This window comes from Pteropus vampyrus, unplaced genomic scaffold (genome assembly GCF_000151845.1).
Source record: "Pteropus vampyrus isolate Shadow unplaced genomic scaffold, Pvam_2.0 Scaffold38, whole genome shotgun sequence".
Classification (NCBI taxonomy): Eukaryota; Metazoa; Chordata; class Mammalia; order Chiroptera; family Pteropodidae; genus Pteropus; species Pteropus vampyrus.
This window is the reverse complement of record NW_011888819.1, coordinates 9,526,747-9,548,951: the sequence shown is the minus strand read 5'-3', so window position 1 is coordinate 9,548,951 and position 22,205 is coordinate 9,526,747. Positions and strand designations below refer to the sequence as shown.

The following is a 22,205-nucleotide window of genomic DNA, read 5'->3' as shown; positions in this document are numbered from 1 at the left end:
CTCATGCTGGTTTCTGATTCAAATTTACATTAACTGTGTAATCTGAGAAACTTAATGCCAAAAATTATTTAAAGTTTTCCTGGATTGGTAGTGCCCCTAGGATCCTTGAAGAAGTTAATACAAATTCTCCCTCAAGCATAGCACTTAAAATCCTTAAATACTTCACACACGTAGTTCCACAAACATGAGCTTCTGGGAAAAAATAATCATTAAACAGATGAAAAAAAGAAGTCCAATATGAGCAAGAATCTGAATTAAAAAAATAAAATGAGAAATGATTTCAAATAATTTAATTATTGCACATGTAATATATATCAAATGTGTTTATTATATTTAAAGAAAAATAAGAGATAACTGGAGGTGTGAGAATAAGAAAATAAGCAGATATGAAAAACATAATTGAATATCTACAAATGGAAAAAATGTAATTGTAATTAAAAACCATTTGGAGGATTGAATAGATTCAACACAACTGAATAGCAAAGTTGTTAACTGAAAAGAAATTATCAGGCACAATGCACTATATATATATATATATATATAGTTATATTAGGTAATTACATCTCTGCCTATATGGATAAAAGGCTCTGGCAAAGTTTTTACACTGGACAGTTGGTGTTTTATGAAGTTCACACTAGGTATATACATATGCCTTTCTGCTAAATTGTACATCTGAAACTTACTGGATTTCATTAACCGATGTCATAATAATAATAATACAAATTTACCAGGAATTCAGCTAAGAATATCAAATGCATGAAAAAAATAAGATGTGAAGGACAGAATGAGAAGGTGTAATATACATGTAATAGGCATCTCAGAGAATGTTAACAGAATGTGGGAAATGCAATATTCAACAAGAACTTGAATACTGAGGTTTTTTTCAGAATTGAGGAATGACAGCAATTCTCTCAGGTTTAGGAAATTCTTGGCCGAAAAAATTCCAAACTAGACACAGTGTAATGAGATTGAACAACGAATCAAAAGATTTTTAAAGGCCTAAAAGTACAAGGACAATGACAAGAGGATGGAAGATAACAGCACCAAATTTTTGGAAACTAGAAAGTGGATGTTTGCAAGTTCACTGAATGTGCTCAAGAAAGCTGAATTCTAAGCCAGCAGTGGTCAAGGCGTATCTTCAGAGTTTCAAGATTTGGTGGCATCAGGCACATTTGAGAGTAGAATGAAGGTGGGGCTCAAAACCGGGCAATGGTTCAAAGTCAGTTTAAAAAGTTAAACAGATCCCACCATTCCCTCTCCTGCAAGCTGGTATAAGACTGGGTGGGTAAAAAGAGGAGCTATCAAGCAGGGTTAGGGTGGGGATACTCTTGTATATTCAGGGATTTATATTCTAAAGTCGATGCCTCCAGTGCTTTTCCAGCCATCCTTCTAGAAAGCTAACCACCCTATGTTTACGCCGAGTGCTGGATATTAGTGGATATTACTTTTCTAAAAGTAATTTTGTGGGGGGGTCTCCCCGAACTGACCCAATTTGAGACCAAAATTGAAAAGTATCACCTACACAACCCAGAAGTTTTAATAAGCTTCTTTTTTTCTGCCCTATTTTAACCTTTAAGCAGAAAATAATGAATTAGCAGAAATTAGAATAAAGCGACTAGTATGAATTGACAGAGACCAAAACAAAGAAGAAAGCAACTGGAAGAAACAGAGATGATTCTTGGATAAGAACATTTTAAAAGACCATCAATTAAATCTTCAATTTTGATCTGTATAAACTTATCCCTTTTGTGTATTCATTTGGAATCTACATTATTAGGGACCTAAACAAAGTTCTGGGTCACTGGCTAAGGGTTGACTTATAAATATTATGTACATGTTATAAAACTAAAAATGTATGTATTTATAAGTTCATTTGCTTTGGGGCAAATAGATGTCTTGGATGGTATTAATCCATTTAACCAACAGGCTTGCTGATATAAGCAGAACACACTTGTGAGTAAACTTCATTTCCTGTTAAGAATAGCATTATCATTTTCCAGAAAATATAAAAATCTGTAGTGTCATGTATTAAAGAAAGTTTCTTCCTTCACATGCCTTCATATTCCTGGATGGGAAGAGGTGAAAATCCTTTAATTAGTAAAGGTAAGTCAACCTCTGAATGTGATCATAGGATTGTAATTATCTATGGGTGTGTTCAAAAGCCCATTACTACTAAGAAATCTTTTTAAGGACAAATGCTATATTAACCACAGAATTATTTATGTGTCTATAATTATCACCTTCTTGATAGGCCATGAATCACCTTTCTTCTGGTGTGGAGGCTATATAATGTGGAGTGCTTGGTGCTTTACGTAGGGCAATTTTTTATTTTACTTTATTTAAAAAAATTTTTTTGAGGTGAGGCAACCCTTGGTTGACCTCACAGATTGCAAGGACCTTGTCAGCTTACAATCCCTAATTTTTTATTTTTTACTCCTACAGCACCTGATCTTCTTAGGTGATCTCCCATCCAAGTACTAACCATGCCTGACCCTGCTTAGCTTCCGAGATCAGACAGGATTGGGCTTGTTCAGGGTGGCATGGCCATAGACAGGGCAATTTATTTTATGATTTTGCACTATTTGTTAGGTTGGTTTGAGGATACCAAACAATCAATAATTTGTATGTTCCAGAATTAATAAGATTATTTCATTTCAGCTTCCAGGAGATATAGTTTCCAAGCTGACAAAGAGCTACAAAGGCTTTTTTAAGGTGTCATTAAGTTTCAGATAACTTCATAATTTTAGCTACTGTTTATAGGAAATAATGTAGTCACAAGCAAAGTCCAAAGATGACTTCATATAGCTTTCCCCCCTTTTTTCTCAACTTTAACATAATGTTTTTAAAAGAACAATAGTTCCCTAAATAAGATAAACTGCTCCTTTCAAAATTACTTAAATCTTAGAGATGATACATTTGGAAGTATAAAATAAAGTATAAAACATTAATTTTTTAAAATTTACATTTTAAAAAGTAAAGTCTAAAAATATATATTAAGATATAATGCTTTCAGAGTTATTTCATAGATAATACATATCAATATATTAATATATAAATTGAATATATTCAATTTGACAAATACTAGAAAACCTACCATGGGCTGTGCTTGTAAGAGTGACAAAGATGAATAATGTGACTTTTTGGCCTTCTAGAAATATTCAGTGTAAGAGAAGTAATTGATAAGTATGAAACTACCTTCCACAAGAGGCAAAAGGTAAGGATTGCTAAAAAAATGTCCTTTTGGGTAATTTCTAAAGACTTCATTTAGTAAGTGGTTGAGATGACTGCTGAAAGGTGAGTTTCATTTCTACCCAGTGAAGGCGACACTCGGGGTAGCAACTTTATAACAAATTTGTGCTACTTTGAAGTGATTAATACTAGAAAAGTTCTCATAAAGCAGTTGGAAATAGACTTTTAATGCTTAATCTCTAATTCCATAAAGTACAATGTGATGAGTAAAAATTTAAGTCCCCGAGTATTTTATTCCTTCAATTATATCCAGTAGAATTCCTGTATCCTCAACCAATAAGAAGTCCCTAGGGGTTACTCTGGCCTTTCTTTAGATTAGCCAGGACTCCATTGGAGATAAATTCAATCAGTATCTCTGGCGTGGAGCTCAGGTATTGGTATTTTGTAAAAATTCTCCAGATAATTTTAATGTGCAGCCAGGGTTGCAAACCACCAGGCTAAATTGCAGTTGGACAATTTTGGTCTGCTTGACAATTAATTTCTTTTCTGGTTCAATAAATATTAAGAATTTTCCAATATTAATTTCATCAGCTTCTACTTTACTATTTACTATTGTGCCAGGCATGGTGTCTAGCATTCTTTTCTACATTTCATTTAATTTTCATAGCTACACCTGAGGTAGGAGCTAATTGTTTTTAAGTAACTTGCCCAGTTACTGCCCCACTTCGGGGCCCAATAACTTACCCACTGCGCAACGCTGCTTCTCTCCTCTAATTCATTCCTGATAATGCAACTCTTGAGAACACCAGTGTCTCAGCAGCTATAAATGAACTTTATCTGGAAAAAGCAACTGAGAACGAGCAGCGAAATGACACAAGGACATGTATGGAGGGCACCAGGAGGCAGAAGGGATACTGCGGGGTTCACTGGGCGGCTCAAAATCTCTAACTCCTCGCCGCCCCCCCAAACCATCTACCCCCCAGTGTTTAACCATCACGACTTAGCCCCACTTTTCAAACTCACTGGTCTTTGTTGCCCAATTTCAGGGCTAAACCACTTTTATTAAAATTTTAAAAAAAAATTTTTTTAGGCGAGGCAACCCTTGGTTGACCTCACAGATTGCAAGGACTTTGTCAGTTTACAATCCTTTATTTTTTACGCCTCAGCACTTGGTTTTCCTAGGTAGTCTCCCATCCAAGTACTAACCAGGCCCCACCCTGCTTAGCCTCCGAGATCAGACAAAATGGGGGTTGTTCACGATGGTATGGCCGTAGACTAGAATCACCTTTAAACACGGCTGGAGGAAAAGGTAATCAGGGAATTTCCCAAATCCGTAGCTGCAGTTTAGGTGTCGAGTCATTACTGGAAATGGGGAAAATCCTTCTTCATCAGTCCACCCAACTCGGTAAGATAAGAGGCGAATGCCGGGGATTGTCCAGTTTGCTTCCCCCGGAGCCTTAGGCGGGAGGCGGGGCCCTGCAGCAAACCGCCAGAGGTGGGACGCGAGGCTGGAGGGCGCCCCACCCACTCCTACCCCGAGGGGAGAGTGGTGCGAGTGCAGCGGGGCCCAACGCAACAGCCGCCCTTCAGGTCCCGAGGCACGAGGGCGAGTGCAGGACGCTGTCGCGCTCGGAGGCAGGGGCGTGACAGCACTTTCAGTTGATTGCGGAGAGGGGCTGGCCCGACACTCGTGCACTAACCCCGATTTAACCGAAGGCGCGAAGGCAAGGAGCTGGGCTCAGGCTTGGCAAGCAGAGGCTGCGGACCCTTCCTTAGGCCAGCCGGGGAGTTCCCCATTTGAGAGCGTCCTGGGTCCAAGCAGCCCCGTGCTCCGGGTGCCATGGCAACCCACGCGTCCGGCGGGGCCCGCGCGCGCCGCGGGGCCGGCCACTGCCGGAAGTGACGCGTTTCACCTGCCGAGCGAGGGCGGGTTGGGGCGGGGGTGCAGAGGTGCCAGAGCTGCCTGGCAGTCGGGAGCGCGCGAGGCGAGACCGCGGGGAGACCGAGACCCCGGGCGAGAGCCCCCTACCTGCAGTCGCCTCCCACGGCCCGGCCGCCACCATGGCGCTTCTGCTGCGCGTCCTCCTCCTGTGCGGAGTCGCTGGTGAGTGTGGGCAGCCTGGCCCTAGTGTCCTCATTGCCTGGCCAACCCCGAGGTGCTCGCTGCCTGCGGCCACCCGGGAACAATGAAGCGTGGGGGAGGGGGCGGGCGCGATTTGGGGGCGCTGCGGCAGTGGTAGCGCTGCAGGCGTGATTGCACGGGGTGGGTTTTGCCTGGCTGGGTGCGCGAGCCCGGAAGGTGGAGCGGCTCAGAAGGGAGCTATGCGGGGGCATGAGGTGTCCGGGGATGGGTTGGTGGTCGCTGGCTGAGCCGGGGACCGAGCCCCGGAATGAGGGGAGGCGGTGGAGGGGCTCCTGGGATGCGGCGTGATGGGTGCGCCCGGCGTCTTCCCCGCTCCATTCTTTGCCGCGATCGCAAGCTTTGCTTTCTTTGCTCTTGCCCTTCCCTTGTTAGCCGCGGTGTAGTGTCCGTCTAGGGTCATCCGATTTCAAACGCCTTGGGCGGTGAGTTTTCAGGTGTCGAGCAGCCCAGGCGAGGAGACTGGATTGCAAACGCCATGATTAAATGGACACCGAGCTCGTCAGTGCCTGGGATCGCTGGGCTGCCTCTAGGAAACCCGCGCGGGATGAGCAGTAAGCCTGAGCGCTCTTGGTCTCGTCGGAGAGGCTAGCCCGGGCGCGAGCTGTTAGCGAGAGGGTAATTCCACAAAGTAGGTCGTGGAAAATCAGAAGTAGGCAAAATGCAGTACTGATTTCCGCAGTCTTGGGGCAAAGTGCGAAGGAGAAACTCATGACCTCGGCTTTGAGTTTATAATTAGTTGGTTCATTTTAAAGATAAGACGAGATGACTTGTATAATTCTTAAGGGACTCTCTTCAAGTGCATTTTCAGCTGCGCCTTTCTCGGGAGGGAAAAGAAGCCATTTAAAAAATGTGTGGACCATTGGAAAGCATGATCATTTGGCACTTTAACAGACTGATCTTTCTCCTTGTCGTTTTTTTTTTTTTTTAACCAACTGATATTTGTCAGAGTAAGCACTTGTCTCATAACCAAATGATTCGTTTAAAAAAATGTATAGGTGGGACCCTAGGAGGCACACTTCGTGTAGCCTCTGAAAGGATAATTTTTTTAAGTGCTCTAAGGCGGGATCAGGTGGCCCTTTCTGTTGGGATGGCTCTCTACTTCCTGTTGAAATGTTAATTCCATTGTTGGATGCCACGGCTGTGAGCTTTACTCTTGGGATCAACATTCTATTAACAAGTCTAATCTTCGATCTGAGTCTATAGCAATAACTAACCAGTTTACGCGATACCTTTCCGTATTCTATCAAGGACTAAACTGAAGTTGAAACTGAGAACACAGTGTTTTTGTTCTGTGGGGGAAAAAATGTTTTAGACTACATCTAAATCAGAAGAGTGGAACATAAACTGTATAGAGAAATTTCTTTTTCCAGGGATATTCGGGTTACTGTCCAGATTGTATTTTTTCTGGATTTCTTGCTTTGGTAGGTACAATCTCAACCAAGGATATTTTGGATACATATAGAATTACTCTGCTCATAAAGTGTACTGTGAACATCTCATTCGAGGACTATTGTCTTTAGCTAAACAAGATGACTATTTTTAATATTAATTTTCCATCTTAGGAGACAACTCAAAAACTATACATAATTGATATACAGCTCTAAGTATTTCTTCAGAAACTTCTTGTCATTTTAGAAATTCATTGCTGTGAACTCAGGTTGAGTGGTAGTATGATTGGCTCCTACAATTGGCAAAACAAGGTGGAGGTTTATATATTTTAAAAATTACAGTGCTGTTAGTGGTAGATTCTTCCTCTAGCTTTGTCTCTGGGTTGTAGACTTTTGTGGTCTACTCTGGTTACTGGTGTAACTCCTTTTGATGAATTTTTATTGCCAACCAGGTAACAAGTAGTACTAATGGTAGTGGCAGTAGTAGTAGAGCAGTAGCAATAGCAATAAAATTAGAGCCTTGATCGAGCAGTTATTAAATACTAGCTATTGTTCTAGGGGCTTTACATTTACTTAACCTACCTAACAACCCTAGAGGGTATGTATTACGATGATCCCAGTGGGAAAACTGAGGCACAGAGTGGTTACATAACTTGCCAAGTTCACAAATTTCCTCTGGAATCCTTGCTCTTATAATTATGCTATTCTGCCTCTAAAGCAGCTTTCCTCTCTGATTACTTCTAATCCATACCCTAAATTTTTATTATCAGTCATTTATTAAGTACCTGCTGTTAGCTTAATTGTACGCCAAGTATGAAGGCTTTTATTGTTGGCCCTTTAAATTCTTTAAATTGTCAGCCCGTTGAATACTTTCAGACACAGTGAAAACATGAGGATCCAGGGCTTAGACTGGTATTGTAGATTAATGTGTTCTGTGTACCAGCAGCAGCAGCAGCAGCAGCAGCAGCAGCACCACCACCACCACCACCACCACCACCACCACCTTGGGGTCTTGTTAAAGTTTGGGGTGCTGCTACTTTTCATAATCAACAACAGTGGAACTAAAGTACTGGGCAATGATTCTGATCTCCCAGCCACTCGTTAGCCATTTGATATGGTGGTCCCCTGTCCTCTCTGTGTGCCTCGCTTGCTTTTATGTGTCAAGAATGGGGATCCTACTATTTCAAAATTGTTGAGGATCAAAAGGTAAAATGATTATCATTTTGCTTTCCTCGAGTCTTTTCCTTTATGTAAATAAATGAAGATTATGGATGTGAACTATAGCCCCTCCATATACTTTTCTTAATATTTACATTCCTGCCATTATACCAACCACCAGAGCAAAAGTTGCCTCTCCTCCCTCTGTTGGCTCCTTACTCTCTCTGTTGTGGGGTCTCCAACAATTACTCGATGTATCTCATTGCACTAGGCCAGAGGGCAGGGGCATTTTCTGTGCTGTTCATTGTTATAGACCCAGTGTTAGCTTGTGGCACCTGGCAGATAATAAGACTTCAGCAAATGTTGTGTGATTGAAAGTTTCCAACCTCTTGACACTAGGCCCATGTATATGATATAGCTCTCATCAGCTCCATTTCTTTCTCTCCTTTCTCACCCAGTAAAGATGGTCCTTGTGATCATTTCACTAGTCTTATCTCATACAGTTATTAATCTAAAGAAGTTAAGGCTCTGCTTTATCTCTGACCGCATTGCTCTGTGTCCCCCACTTCCACCCGCCTCCCCCTTCAGTTGGCAAAGATAACAATAACTGCGTGCCAAGTTCATTTATTTGTTTTTGAAGCTCCTTGACATCTATTTTGATTCTTTCCTACCCTGTTACCTGTTTTTTTCACTGCTTTCTCCAATAGGTCCCTTAAATGTTAGCCTTCCCAATGATTTGTCCCATAGTCCTCGTCTCAGTCTCTTAAACCTGGGTGACCACACTTATCCATTACTGTAACTTCCAAATAGTTGCTAGTGACTTAATAGTGCCAGCTCAGCCCATCTTTCCTTTGACTTCTGGGCCTCTCTTTCCAACTGCCTAACATTCAGCTTCCACCTGAATTCACTTCAGTACCTCAGCCTCATCTGTTAATTGACTAAATGATCCAATCAGTCACATGTTTGTGGCCTACTATGTACTGTGCCTGTGCTAAGGCTCTTATAGTAGTAGTATAGGACTTTGCAAGGTGCGGAAAATTAGATAGGACAGTTCCAGCAGTTGGTACAGCTTTTGCAAAGACATGGAGCTCTGAGAAGGTATGATGCATCTTGGGAGTTGAGAAATTCAGTGCGTATAAAGCATCTAACCAGCACTTCTAAAACTTTTGATGTGTACCTGAGTCATTATAAGAAAGTGTGGGGCTTGAGGTTTTGCATTTTCAGTTCCCCCAGGATGCCACTGCTAACCGCACTTTGGCTAGACAAAGGTCTAAATGCTGTTCAAAAGTTTATTACGTGAGAAATGATAAACATCTGTAAAATTAAAGCCCCGCCCAACAGTGGCACTAAGAACCTTGTAGAGGCATTAAAGAAGTGACATTTTTACACGGACGTTATTCTCTTGAATGACACAGAACTTTAGCTGTTCTGGAGGCAGGTACAACTGATAGAGCTAATGGAGGACTCCATCTGGGCTGACGTGTATATAAACAGCCTCTGTTGAAACACAGCAGAGTGGCGTTTGGCTTCTTTGATCTGGAAAGTTGATTTGAGGGAGATGCAGTGAAACCTGATATCTGGCTGGTTGAGTGGCAAGAAAAAGTAGGAGAATGCAGTAATATCTCTGGCTTGAGTGAATGGTGATGTCACTAATCTATAGGGTATAAAGAAAAGAGAAAGTTTTAGGAGGTGACAATGAGCTTAAGTTTGGACAGGTTGTATTTGAGGTGCCTGAGGGGACTGAAGGTAAAAAATATCCAGTAGAAAGATTTAAACAAAGGACTGGATCTCAGGAGAGGAGAGAAGATTAGTGATAGAATTGGGAACATTGCTGATATGTGGCATCTGTGTGAAGTTAACCAGGAAAAACAGGTAGGACTGTTTTTCAGGTAGAAGAGAAGGTGAAAAACGATGCTGGGGAACGTCAACATCTAGCAAATAGACAAAAAGTGAACAATAAGGAGTGAGAGGATGAGGGGGTCCCAGAAACTGACACAGAAATCAGGCCAGTGGGTCTCACCATTAGATAATTGAGAACATTCAGGAAATTAATCAGTTCCACAGGGAGGACAGTTTCTGTAGTGGTAAGAGGAAAGCTAGAGTTTAATAGTGGGTCTTGGGTAGGTGGAGAACGACAAATGTACTGTACACTTGCAGTTGGCCTGACAGTGAAGCTTTGCACATGTGGCTATAATTCTCGGGAACAGTAGCAGACTCGAGAGAGAAGGCACAAGCCAGCAGAAAAACACTTCCTTAATTTCCAGCCACCCAGACCTAGAACCTTGTTCCTCATTTCCCTTGGTAGGCCCAGTTTCCTCCTTGTACCTTAAATGTTGGGGTTTCTCAATTTATGGCTTCACTTGCCACTTATGTCCTTACAGCCTTGTCAGCAGTGAGCTGATCAAGAGGTGAAGGCTTTGGTGGTGAGATGCCCAATTGAAAAAACACAGGAGGAGCCGACATGAGAACAGGAGGGCAGGTCAAGCCATTATTTTGGGGGACCACATGGGCTCATACATGCCAGAGAACAAGAGTGGCATTCCGCCACACTTGCGCAGTACAACAAGCCAGGTCATCTTAACATAAGCTAGGCGCAGCGCAGTACTGCGTTTAATGTAACGTGCCGGGTCTGGGGCCAGACCTGGAACCAGCCAGGCCTGGGGCCCACAAGCCTCCAGTCTGTTTCTGGTCTGTTCCTCAACCTTTGCCCATAATTTCAAACCACCTACTTGACGTTTCTGCTTAGACTTCCCACAGGCACCTCCAACTCAGCTGGTCTACATACCGCTTTTCCCGTTCACATTATATGGCATTTTTAGCCACCAAAATGCCCAGGCAGAAATCAAAGTATCTTACTTGACTCTTCCTATTCTTTCACTTGCTTATATCCAGTCAGTTTCTAAGTCACTTGTATCTCTCCAGCCACCGCTCCAGGTTATACCAGTATAACATACCACTATCTCTTGAGATGGCTGAAGTGGCTTCATCACTGGTGAGCTATGTGAACTTTCTCCCATGCTTCAGGCACTTCCTGATACTGGTGCACATTGTAACTTAACCAGTGTCCCATGTGATTGTTTTCTCTCACCAGACTGTACATTTTATGAGGTCAGGGGTTGTCTGTTTATTCCTTTTATTCCCATATATGTGGCACAGAACATGTTAATTGAAAAATCAGGGAAAGATGTACTAGACATGATTCATGTTTGTTTGCTTGAGAAGACCTAGAGGGGAAGGAGCATTTGAAGATCAGGAATAGGTACATCTTGAAAGAGGTGAGCAGGGCTGGGCTCAGCATTCTGCACAAGCCAGCTTTGTGTGTATCAGCTTTGCCATGCGTTCAGAAATGGAATGAATTTGTTACCACTCCAGTCTCATTTTAACCTCTTGTTTGCAGCCTGTTCTCTCCATCTCTTATTTCCACCTTTCCTCTCTCATACACAAATCGTTGTCATGTGTAGCTAAATAAAGGTGAAAATTGAGACTGGCAACTTTTGATTAGGTTCATTTGGTGGCCAGCAAGTAATGCCTGTGAACATTAAAATAATTATTAAAGTAACCCAGAAAGTAATTAAAATTTTTCTACCTAAAATGAGCTTATGGCTTTATTTTACTATCTTTCAATTTGTCTTAGGAAAACAAATCTAACATTCTAAAATTATTGTTAGATTGGCATTAGAATTAGTTTGGTTCATCTTCGGAGTGGTGCTAAGTGGAAGGATCAGTAACCATTTGTAGCTCTGGTTCCCTACCTTATCTTCCACTTGGTTTCTTCAGTGGTGCTGAAATCACAAATGGCGGAGTGAGAGGCATGGAAGAACGTCACCTTGGCGTGGCAAAGTGATCTGTACAGGAAGCTGATACGGAGTTCATGATTTGCTTTGGTGTTCTCTTGAGGCTTTATTAGTGGTATTTCTTCACGTTGTTGAATCCATTCCTGTCTCATGTAAAAGAAAAGAAGTTGAAAATGTTTCTATATTCAGTGGTAAAACCGTGACTAAAAGAGACATTTGATCTCATGCTTTCTCATTGGTCTTTTCTGTAGCCTTTTTTCACCCTGTTGAATAACCCATTCTGGTTTCTAATAGCCAATTAGAGTTTAAGCTTTAAAGGTCTTGACTCAGCAGTATTTACAATTTTTTAAGTTGGTTAGGTGCTCTTAGGAGAAAAGACTATTATTGCCTGCCCAGTTATCAAAGGGAAGGAGATAGCAAGTCTATTTTTAGGGTATGTGTGAGGTCAGTAGCATAGATTAGTTTGTCCTTTGATAGTTGGTGAGAAAAAGGATTAACGGTTACATTAACCAGCGTTTATACATACTGCAGTGGTGCAAATTTCTTTGGAAGCTATTAATCACTTTCTTTCGAAAATATTTTATTTAAAATAGAAATCACTTTGTTTTTATTTACTTCTAAGAGATGAAAATATGTATAGATTTCAAGAAGAAACAACATAACTAATCACGGTTACTTTTTCACCTTGCCATAGTGTAGATGTATGTTCTCTGTGAGTATAGGTTTCTCCAAAAGAAGAATGTTTTGGCTTTACAGATGAAATGCTCTCAAGGAATTTCAAGGAATATTTAGATGAACCAAATGTGTTGAGCCACATCATTGTTAAATTGTGGGAGTGACTCTAGCTGACCCTCCTCAGTCTCTCTGATTCCCCAGTGTGAAGAGTACTTTGAAGTCTTGAATACCAGATGATTCCCATGGAGGTTTTTCTCTAATAGAAGAGACAAAAACTCTCAAGTGTTTTGTTTCAATTCTTTCTACAGTAAGAATTGAAAAGACTTTCTAACCTACTTGATTGTACAATGTGAAATCTGATACTTTGAGAAAGAATTGGTAATTCTGGGCTAGAAAAGTGATCATATCTTATTTTTTAAGAAAATTTCATAGGCATCTCATTTGAATCCACTCCTGACAACCTTGGGGTAGGGAAGAGCACTTCATATTACATGTATTCTCATCTATAGGAACCAAGTCCTAAAGCCAAGGCATAAATCTAATATAATAAATTGTGGCATTGGTTTGAACAGTGCTGTTCAATAGAAATATAATGCAAACTATATATGTAATATAAAATTTTCTGGTAGTCACATTTAAAAGTAAAAAGAAAAAGTGAAATTAATTTGAATAGACGTATTCAAATTAATATATATTTTTATAAATGAAAACGATATCATTTTTAAAATTTTATTTATTTAAAATATATATCATTAAAAAAAAAAATTTTTTTTCTGGCCTGCCTGAAGCACATCTGCAGACATTACGTGAGTGGTGGAATTCAGGTGGACTTAGAGCTCTCAGGCTCTTCCTCAGCCCCAGCAGGTTATACCTTATAGGAATAATAAGACCAGAGTTTTGAAACATTCTAGCTGTTCAAGAAGAATATATTTTGTTTAACCCATATGTACAAAATATTTCTATGTGTGATCAAATTAAACGCTAATGAGATGAAAAAAATTTTTTATATTAAGTCTTTTAGAGCTCTGGTCAATATGTGACATCTCAACTTGCACTAGCCTGAAATGTGGTAGTCACATTTAAAAGTAAAAAGAAAAAGTGAAGCCATGTGTGGCTAGCACCTACTCTCTTGGTCAGCACAGGTCTGGAACTTGGAGCTTTAGTTCCAGTCACCATTCACCGTATCTAGTTTCAGACTATTCTAACTAAAAAAGCATGGGTGTGATGTGTCATCAACATAGCTTTGTCAAGTGGAACATGCCTCGTGAGATATTTATTCAAAAATAATTTTTTGTATTATATAGAATTCCTGTTGGCAACAAGCTAAAGTCTCTTTCTTAAAATCATCAGCAATTGTTACACATACACAAAAGCATATCAACTGTACATACTCAATAGTTATATGCATTTATATTTTAGCTATAAGGCAGAAAAAAAACATGCACAGAAATCACATTTTTAACTCTCCTGTGGGGAAAATAAATGCATTTATGAGGAGATAGAAAATAAGGATAGAATGGCCCATGGTGATGGTTGCTAGGGAAATTTGAATTCACTTTGGGATATTAGAAAGAAATTAATGCCAAGATTGAGGCAATCAAGTTAGACACGCTTATAACAGAGATGAATTTCTTATTATAATTAACCTTTTCTTTATTAACTTTGAGATTTTCCATAAATAGATAACGTTATTTATTTTGCCATTTTTTATTTTCCGTGATGTCATCTTTATAAGACAGTTTTTACCTGAGTTTTTTTTCTTTTTTTTTTTGAACACCAAGTACTCAGTCACTGTTCCTGTCTTGTGCTAATTAAAGGAAGAGAGCCCGAGTTTTTTATGAGCAAAGAGGCAAAGGCGGATTTCTTAAAATGGAGCAATACAGATTATTCTATGAAGATGATGAAAATATTCACCATGGCAACAGTCTGCTTTACCCATAATGCAAAATACCCATTTGCATTTGTTTTGGCATAGAATTTTGAAATCAGCATCCACGTATTAGAGAACATGGGGAAGGTAATATACTCCATAGACTGAAGAAAGGCCGAGATTTAATTTTGATCGGAATTGAAATTTGAATGCTTTCCTGAGATGAATTTGTCTGTGCGTCTGTGAGGGAAATGGGGAAGGGGTTAGTCCCAATCTAATTAAACAAATACAGGAAATCTGTTTGCATGTTCACATTCTTCTTAACTAACTCCCTTTGTCTGGCTTTCAATTATAATTTCTGTTTTCCCTGGTCCTGACTTATAAATTGTATATTAACTATTTCTTATACAGAACCACAGTCTCGTTGGATGAAGTTTAGGGGTAAATATATAGGCGAAGTATTGAAATAAGTGCTTTGGGAGGTAGGAGGAAGACACCAATCTGATACCGTCAGCAAGCTTCAGTCTGTTCAGGCACTTATCCTCAGCTATGATCGCAGAGCAGGGCAGGGATCAGAGCAGATATGCTATGCCACGTAAAAACATACGGTTTTCTGATTATTCTCTTGGGGCCCCACTGGCTTCTCTAGACCAGTTTCCCCTCCACTGTGTGTACCAGCCCTTGAGCTCTTGACACTCTTGCTTATACCAAACTTCTGGTTGCTTCTCCACGTTGACCGAGAAATGCCTTGACATTGTTGGGAGGAAGACACTTTTAGTCGATCTAATAATTAAATCTACATGAGATAGATTAACCAGAAAAAAAAAACAAATTTAATACATATGTAAGCATGGGCACCCTACATATATGTGAGAGTCGGAGATCCCACATACATGAGTCTCAGGGACAGAAAGTTAAAATGTATATATGGCATTCTGAGCTACGGATGAGGAAAGGTGCGTTGGGGCTCAGAAGTTCCTTGCAGGATAAGTAGAGTAGATGTTCAGTAATTAGTTGTTTGCCCTGCAGTACACCTTATTATGGGCAAGGCCCCTAATTCAAATTCTTCTCGTAGGTAAGTAAAAGGGGAAGCAGAAGTTTTTCTTGAATCCAAAGGGTCTCTGTTGCTTTTAGCTCAAAATGATCTGCATAGCACAGAGGCATATATTGGGGTGACTGGTTCTGAACCCCAACACCTCATACTCCTATCTCCTCCCCAATGCTCCATCCTAGCATTCTCTTAGTATCTTAGGATTTAGTTTTTACAGTTTACTTTTCTAACATCCTTACACCACAGTTTCTTGCCTTCAAATACAGTGATTTTCTATCCATTTTACTTAGGCAATCCTCTCCTTATACTTCCTCTGAAATCTTGAACTCTATCGTCATTGTCTCCCAGCTTTCTTGAGCTTATATCACCTTCTTGCTTCAGTGAGATCTCTGAGTTCTTACTTTGCTTTCTCTTGCTGCTAGTCTTCTGATTACTTTAAAACCAGACTCTCTCTACCAACCCTGAGTCCCATGGTCAGACCTCATCTCCCATCCCTGATGTGGATCAGTCCTACAGGTCAGCTTCTTTGCTCCTGCTCGTGGACTGTGGTGCACAGCTGGAGAGGAAGTGCCAAGTTACAGCTGTGTAAATGGTGGAGACTGGTTTTTGTAATTTGGCTAAATTTTTTCTAAGTACCTCTATATAAAGCATCAGAACATTTCATTTTTACAAAGACAAAGGAAAAATAACTTTTGTCTCTAACTCATTCAGCTCTTTTAAAATTTATTTTTTCCCCTCACTTTAATTCCCACCCCGCCACTTCCACCCCTGACCTATGGATGTTACTGTTTTCCCTTAAGAACTGGATCTCTGAAGGCAGTGCGTGCCCAGGGCCTTGCGCACCTGGCGTGAACCCTGGACCTTCTGCATGTAACGCAGATGTGCTAACCACTACACTATGAAGCTACCCCTTAAAATTTATTTTTAAATAAACCTTTTATTTGAAGTATGGCATTCATACATAGAAAAGTAGGCAGTTAAGAGCATTATTCGTAAGTGTGCAGACAAGCATTATCACAAAGGAGACATATGTATGTAATTATCACCCAGATCAAGGAACAGAACGTAACCCACATTTCAGAAGTGCCCTCATGCCCTCTCCAGTCACTTCACTCTCTTCTGATTACTAACAATATAGATTAGTGTTAATGCTTTATACGAATGAAGTTACACCGTGTATGTATTTGGTCTCACTTCACCTACTATCCTGTTGGTGAGATCATTCATGTTGTGTTGCTCTAGTTTATTCATTTGCATTGCTATGGTATTCTGTTGTCACTTGTACCACAGTTGACTTACCCATTTTACTTTTAGTGGATGCTCGTTTCATTTTTTTTTGCTGTTGCGAAAAATGCTGCTATGACATTCTCATGTGTGGGTTTCATTGCACATGCGCCTACATGAATGGGGTTTCTGGGGCCCCATTGGCTCTAAGTGTAGTAATGGTTGATACTGGTAAACAGTTTTCCAGAGTTATACCAGTTGACACTCCCACCAACAGACTGTGAGAGTCCAGTGGCTCCACATCCTCCACAGTTATTCATAATTGTATTAATCCTATGTCATTCCCTCCGTTTTTATTTAAAAGTGTCTGGTCTCCAGTATTCTAGGTATCATTCTTTTCTGGGGTCTTGATCCTTCAGTCTCTAAGTGTTCTACTCTGTATATTTTTAACCTTTCTATTCTCTTTTCTTTTGACTTATAAACATGCTATACATTTCTCATTTCAAAACAAATTTTCTTTCACACCTATCACACTCTTGTCCTTAAGAGCCAGGTTCCTCAAAACACACTAGTCAGTCACAGCTGTCTCTACTCACATACCTCAACCTCTGTAGTCAGATGTATCCCATTGCAACCCCCTCACAAAGCCTTAACTAGATCAGATTAGGTCTGGGACACCAATAATGTTCTGATCGTCAAACTTAGTAGATACATTTCAGTGTCATTTATTTACATAACAGATTTTGAATTCTTACTATATGGAAGGCACTGCAAAGTGAGAGGGATAAAGATTAAAAGATACCTCTCAAACACTATAGTAGTTTATATGCTAGTAGAATTGACAGGTTTATAAGAAGATGGTGAATTGTCATACCAGATACTGTTTATTTGAAAGGATCATACCAGCTTGTGTCGGAATTGTTCTAATGCTTTACATGCATTATTTTATTTAATCCCTACAGCGAAGTAGGCATTGTTACTTATTAATTCCTATTTTGCAGACAAAAACATTTAAGACTTAAAAAGGCTAGAAACTTGCCTGTGGCCAAGCATTTAGAAAGCTCAGTTTGAATTTGAACCCAGATCTGTGTTTAGCGCTCACAGTGTTAATGGGCAGAGCCGCTTCCATAATTCAGTATGCTACTATTTTCCAGAAATGTCTGCCCTTGTGAAGTGAACGGGCAGAACTGCTGCTTCTGCCTTTGAGTTGTGGGGGGAGGAGAGGAGATGGATGTCCGGGGAAGGCTTTGTGTTGGTCGATTGATTGATGTTCTAAAATCAGAACATATTTAGATCCGAAATAGATAATTCAGTTCAACATCCTTAATTTAAGTTGAGCCCTAGAGAAGCAACATGTCCAAAATGATCAGGCTTTTCTTGTGAAAATCCTGACAACAGATTCCTACTCTAGTATTTATTTCACCCAAACTCCTGAACTATGTGCTACCTTAAATGTCCCCTTAGAACATGACTAAAGGAGAGGAATAGTATAAATCCCAAACCCACCTCACCACAGTAATTAGAATGGGGTCTATAACACACTGTGTTTATAAGTTGTTAAAACAAAATCTCTATGTCCAGGGGTGTTTACTGATAGACTGCTTACTTACAAGAGGAGTGCGGCCTGGGAGCCAGGCTGCCTAGGTTTCTATCTTGCTCCCCTTGGTAGCTTAGATGCCGCTGTCTCTGTTCCTTCATTTTACAGTGGGGATAATAGTAGTACCTCCCTCAGAATTGTTAGGAGAATTGAAAGAATTAATATGTGTAAAGTATTTTGAAAAGTACCTGGCACATAATAAGTAGTCACTTTTAGTTACTATTAAAATGATGGTTTCCATCTCAGTCTGTTTCCTGAGTGCCTGCTTTTTCATTTCTCATTGAGAGTGGGGAGCTGGGCATTTGTATTTAAAAAATGCATTGAAAAGCAGATAAGTATACTTAATGTTATTTCTCATTGTTATTAACTTATCTGACTGTATTAATAGCTCTAATAGTACATATTAACATACAGAACTGAGTATCACACATGGGAGTAAACACTCAAAACTCTTAGACAGCGAAGAGTATAATTTCTGCCTTCCTATGTTTTCGTCAGTCCTCCAGCATTATTAAAAGCCTAGTTAGAGTGAAGCCACCATCACCATGTGTGACCAGGAGGCAAAACCTTCAACTGAGTACTTAGAGAATAAGAAGGAACGAGAATACATTAAACTCAGTCATTGGACAGGATAGCAGTGGGAGTCACTTCTCGTGAAAATGGCAGTACATCTCAAGAAACTTAGAGAATTACACTGTCAAAGACAGGGAGTGTTCCAGTGAGTTTATTCAAGTTTCTCTTTGAAGGTCAGAGAATTGCTGATAACTACACTCCCAAAGAATTGGGAATGGAGAAAGATGTGCTTAAAGTTTATCAGGAACAAATAGTTCTTTTGTACTGTGCTGTTCAAAATGGAAATGGCACCCTATCTCATTAAAACATCTGGTAATTTGAATTCTAGTGCCCATTGTTCATTATTGTTTATTTTCATTGTGCTGATGATTTTTGATGATCAAACTGCAGGCCCCTTCTTATTGCTCTCTCATTTTTAAATGTTATATACATGTACAGCAAGACCACCTGTTTCGGCACTGGGCATTTTCAAGCTTGTGGTAAGACGGACTGATGCAGGTCTTCGTAATGACTTTCTAACCAGCCCTAAAGTTCTGGTGTGTGATGGCTTCTCTCTGGGACGATGACTTTCAGTGACAGATGGATGTTTTTCAGAGAGCTGAACTGTGGAAAAATTGACCTTTCCTTAACTTGAAGCTACTTTCAAAATCTGAGTGTCTGGACCAAAGGAAGAGGAATATGACAGATAGTCAAGATGGCAGATATGGTGAGAGTAAAGACTAAGTCCAAAAATGGTTTCACCTAAGAGAAAACATTTTAAGACTAAAGAAAAAATTTCAGAAGATCCCAGAAAAGTTCTGTTTTCATTAGCAGTTCATAAAATTGTGCATGCAAAAGTGCGTACAACAGAACACTGTTCTTTTTGCTTTTATTTGCACTTTTGGGCCTGGGATATGGGTTTTAAATGGACATTGCTGTACCAGCTTCATTAAAATAAAGACATTTGTAAAAACTAAAAAAAAAAAAAAGCCTACTTGGAGTAGTTAACTAGTATTAACATATTTAAAGTGTTTTTCTTTTTACTTTCTAGAAATACATTTAGGTGACTTTTAAATATTGCTAATCCCAAGCAACTTCCTAGTGAGGAGGAAGTTGCTGCACAGGTTGGAGTTAGCCTCTGGTGAGCGGGGAGGGGGCACGATCCAGATTACATGAGGGTGCATTTTTGCATGTGGTTTAGAATATCACAGGGATTTGCTTGCGAACCCAGACATTTGTACTATTTATCAAACACACAACTAAATTATATTTGTCCAAATTGATCCCTTAAACATACTAGTTCCTGACTTGTCCATTTTACTTCTTAACATTGCTCTAGTTGATCATTTTTGACTATTGTGTTTTTATGTCAGGTTCCTGAATTCTGTGATCTGAACTCAATCCAATCCAGTGTGTTTTCTCTACTTATAATAGTAATCCTAAGACATTCTTTGACATTTCTCAAAAACCTCAATATCAAATATTGTTTATGTCAACCAACATTAAGGTCATTACAGCTTAGTGCTTTCTAAGAAACCAAAGAAGTATGCAAGAATTTTGGAATTAAACATTTTATTTTTATTTCTAAATTTTTTCCTTTTTTCGTTAACGTCTTTGGAATGACTCCAGATATTTTGAGAAACCACCCATCAGTGTGTATTATTTTTCTGCTTCCTGTTATCCTAGAAATAGCTGAAAGAGACAAGCAACTTTTCTTCATAGTTGTGATTTTAGGATATTCACAAATAAAAGTTTTTCTTAATGGCATATTTCTCTCACATTCACATAACGTATGTTGTGTACGTAAAGTACATGTTAGTTTCTTAGCAGATTTGTTAACATTTCTTGTAATGTGGATATTAAAGTGATAAACATCAGTCTTGGCTTCCATCAGCATATGACAGGCTTCCTCAGCTCCCCTCTGAGCTGTATCTCCTCTCTGGGCTCCATTGTCCCACCCCTTTGTGTCCCCGGATACAGGGTCTCCTGGTGGCCCTCTCTCCTCCCATCACTGCTCCTCTTTCAGATAGCTCCTTCGCCTTCCCTCTCCTCCGAGCTCTCACCCCTACTTGCAGTTTAGCAGTTGTCTCCAACCACATGTGCATGTTGAAGGGAGGGGGAAGGTGTTTATTCAGTAGGGCTGGGGACATGACATACCCTCCAGTTGTGAAGCCCTGAGAACCTGTTCAGTGAGTGAAACTATGTGCTTAAGGGTACGGCAGGTAAATAACTACGTCCAGCAGAGTGTTGTGTAACAGAGAGGAGGAAGCAGTTAACACTGCCTGTGGCGATCAGGGAAAACTTTAGAGAGGAGGTTAAAGGTAAGAGAAGTTTTGATAAATGGCTGCTGCAGGCACCCACAGTGGGAGAAAGTGGAGCAAGAGAAAAGGTGGACATTTCAGACGGGGAAAGCATGCAGGAACACAAGTGCTCTACAAATAGGGACTGCTCTTGATTCCTTTGTGTTTCCTCTAATCTTTGGTTTCCTTGTGTAGTTGGTCCCAGACCAGGACACTTTCAGTGCTATAGTTCCATCTTTAACTTTTAGATAAAGGTCTTCCTTTATTTTCACCTACGTTTAGCCATATTACACCTTAACTTTTCTTCACTATTTTGAAATATACCATCTCTTATCTCTGCCAGATTCTGTTTTCCTTCTCTTATATGAAGGTCCTTGTGCCTACGAGGTGTGTATTTTTTATCTCTAGCTGAGTACCTGAAATTTCACTCTGCTAGGGGAAACTAATGACCATCAGGAAGCATGGTTTGGGGCTTCAAAATGAAATGCGAAATACTGGGGCTACAGGGTAGAAAAGATCTCACTTGTCACTGCTTGAATTCCACACACAGACATGATCTTTAAAATCCCTGTGTGTATGCCATCACTGGTCAGACTTCACATTTTGTGTCTTGCTGGAATAGGTAAATACATGGGGAACATGTTTCAAAGCATTCCTTTTCTTTCCTCAGTGATAAAATAATAGAAAACCTCCCTTCATTCATTCAGCAACTGTTTTTTGAATGCTAATAACTGGTGATTTTCCTAACCTAAAATATTTAATATAGTGAAATTTTTCTTTCCCTTTATAAAGTTTTTGTGTTTCTTCTCGATTTTTCTCTAAGGCCTTCCTCACTCAAAAGAGCATTAAAAGTTCTCACACATTTACTTCTTTCTCTTTTTAATCAACAACAAAGTTTCATAAGCACTTCACAGCTTGGTATGATTTTAAGATTGTGAGAAGGAAAAAAAAAATAGCCGCAGACCATCTAGGTTAACATGTAGCTTAATCTTGAAAAGAAAAAAAAGAAAGAAATCAAGGCAGGTTATCAGTTGCAAATGTTGCTCGCCTTCTTGGGAACTAGCACCTTCCATTTTCTTCAGTTCTCTATTCTCAGGGTAGAAAGAAGTCGAAGACCTCAGTAGGAGATTGACAACCTCAGTGACTAAAAAAGCCTGATGAACTCTGTCCCTATGATGCTCAGTCAGAAGTCAGACTGGGCAGAGGAGACACTCTATAGATCCAACTGATTTGGAATTTGGAGATTTAAAAAAGGCAAGCAGAA

General features: G+C 39.9%; 1 protein-coding gene and 2 pseudogenes across 2 annotated transcripts in view; 2 read left to right on the top strand and 1 right to left on the bottom strand.

Annotated features, from left to right (window-relative positions):
- Positions 1–2,433: 2,433 nt before the first annotated feature.
- Positions 2,434–2,552, bottom strand: LOC111738469 (annotated as a pseudogene).
- Positions 2,553–4,746: 2,194 nt separating this feature from the next.
- CXADR (CXADR, Ig-like cell adhesion molecule) overlaps positions 4,747–22,205 on the top strand; it is a 49,780-nt gene continuing 32,321 nt past the window's right edge. Inside the window, exon 1 of one of the 2 annotated variants that reach the window (XM_011358234.2) lies at positions 4,747–5,293. In XM_011358234.2, coding sequence (XP_011356536.1) covers positions 5,251–5,293 — 43 coding nt within the window. In that variant the 5' untranslated portion in view covers positions 4,747–5,250. The remainder of the gene's footprint in view (positions 5,294–22,205) is intronic. The other variant, XM_011358233.2, reaches the window with a different exon arrangement.
- Positions 18,258–21,763, top strand: LOC111738423 (annotated as a pseudogene).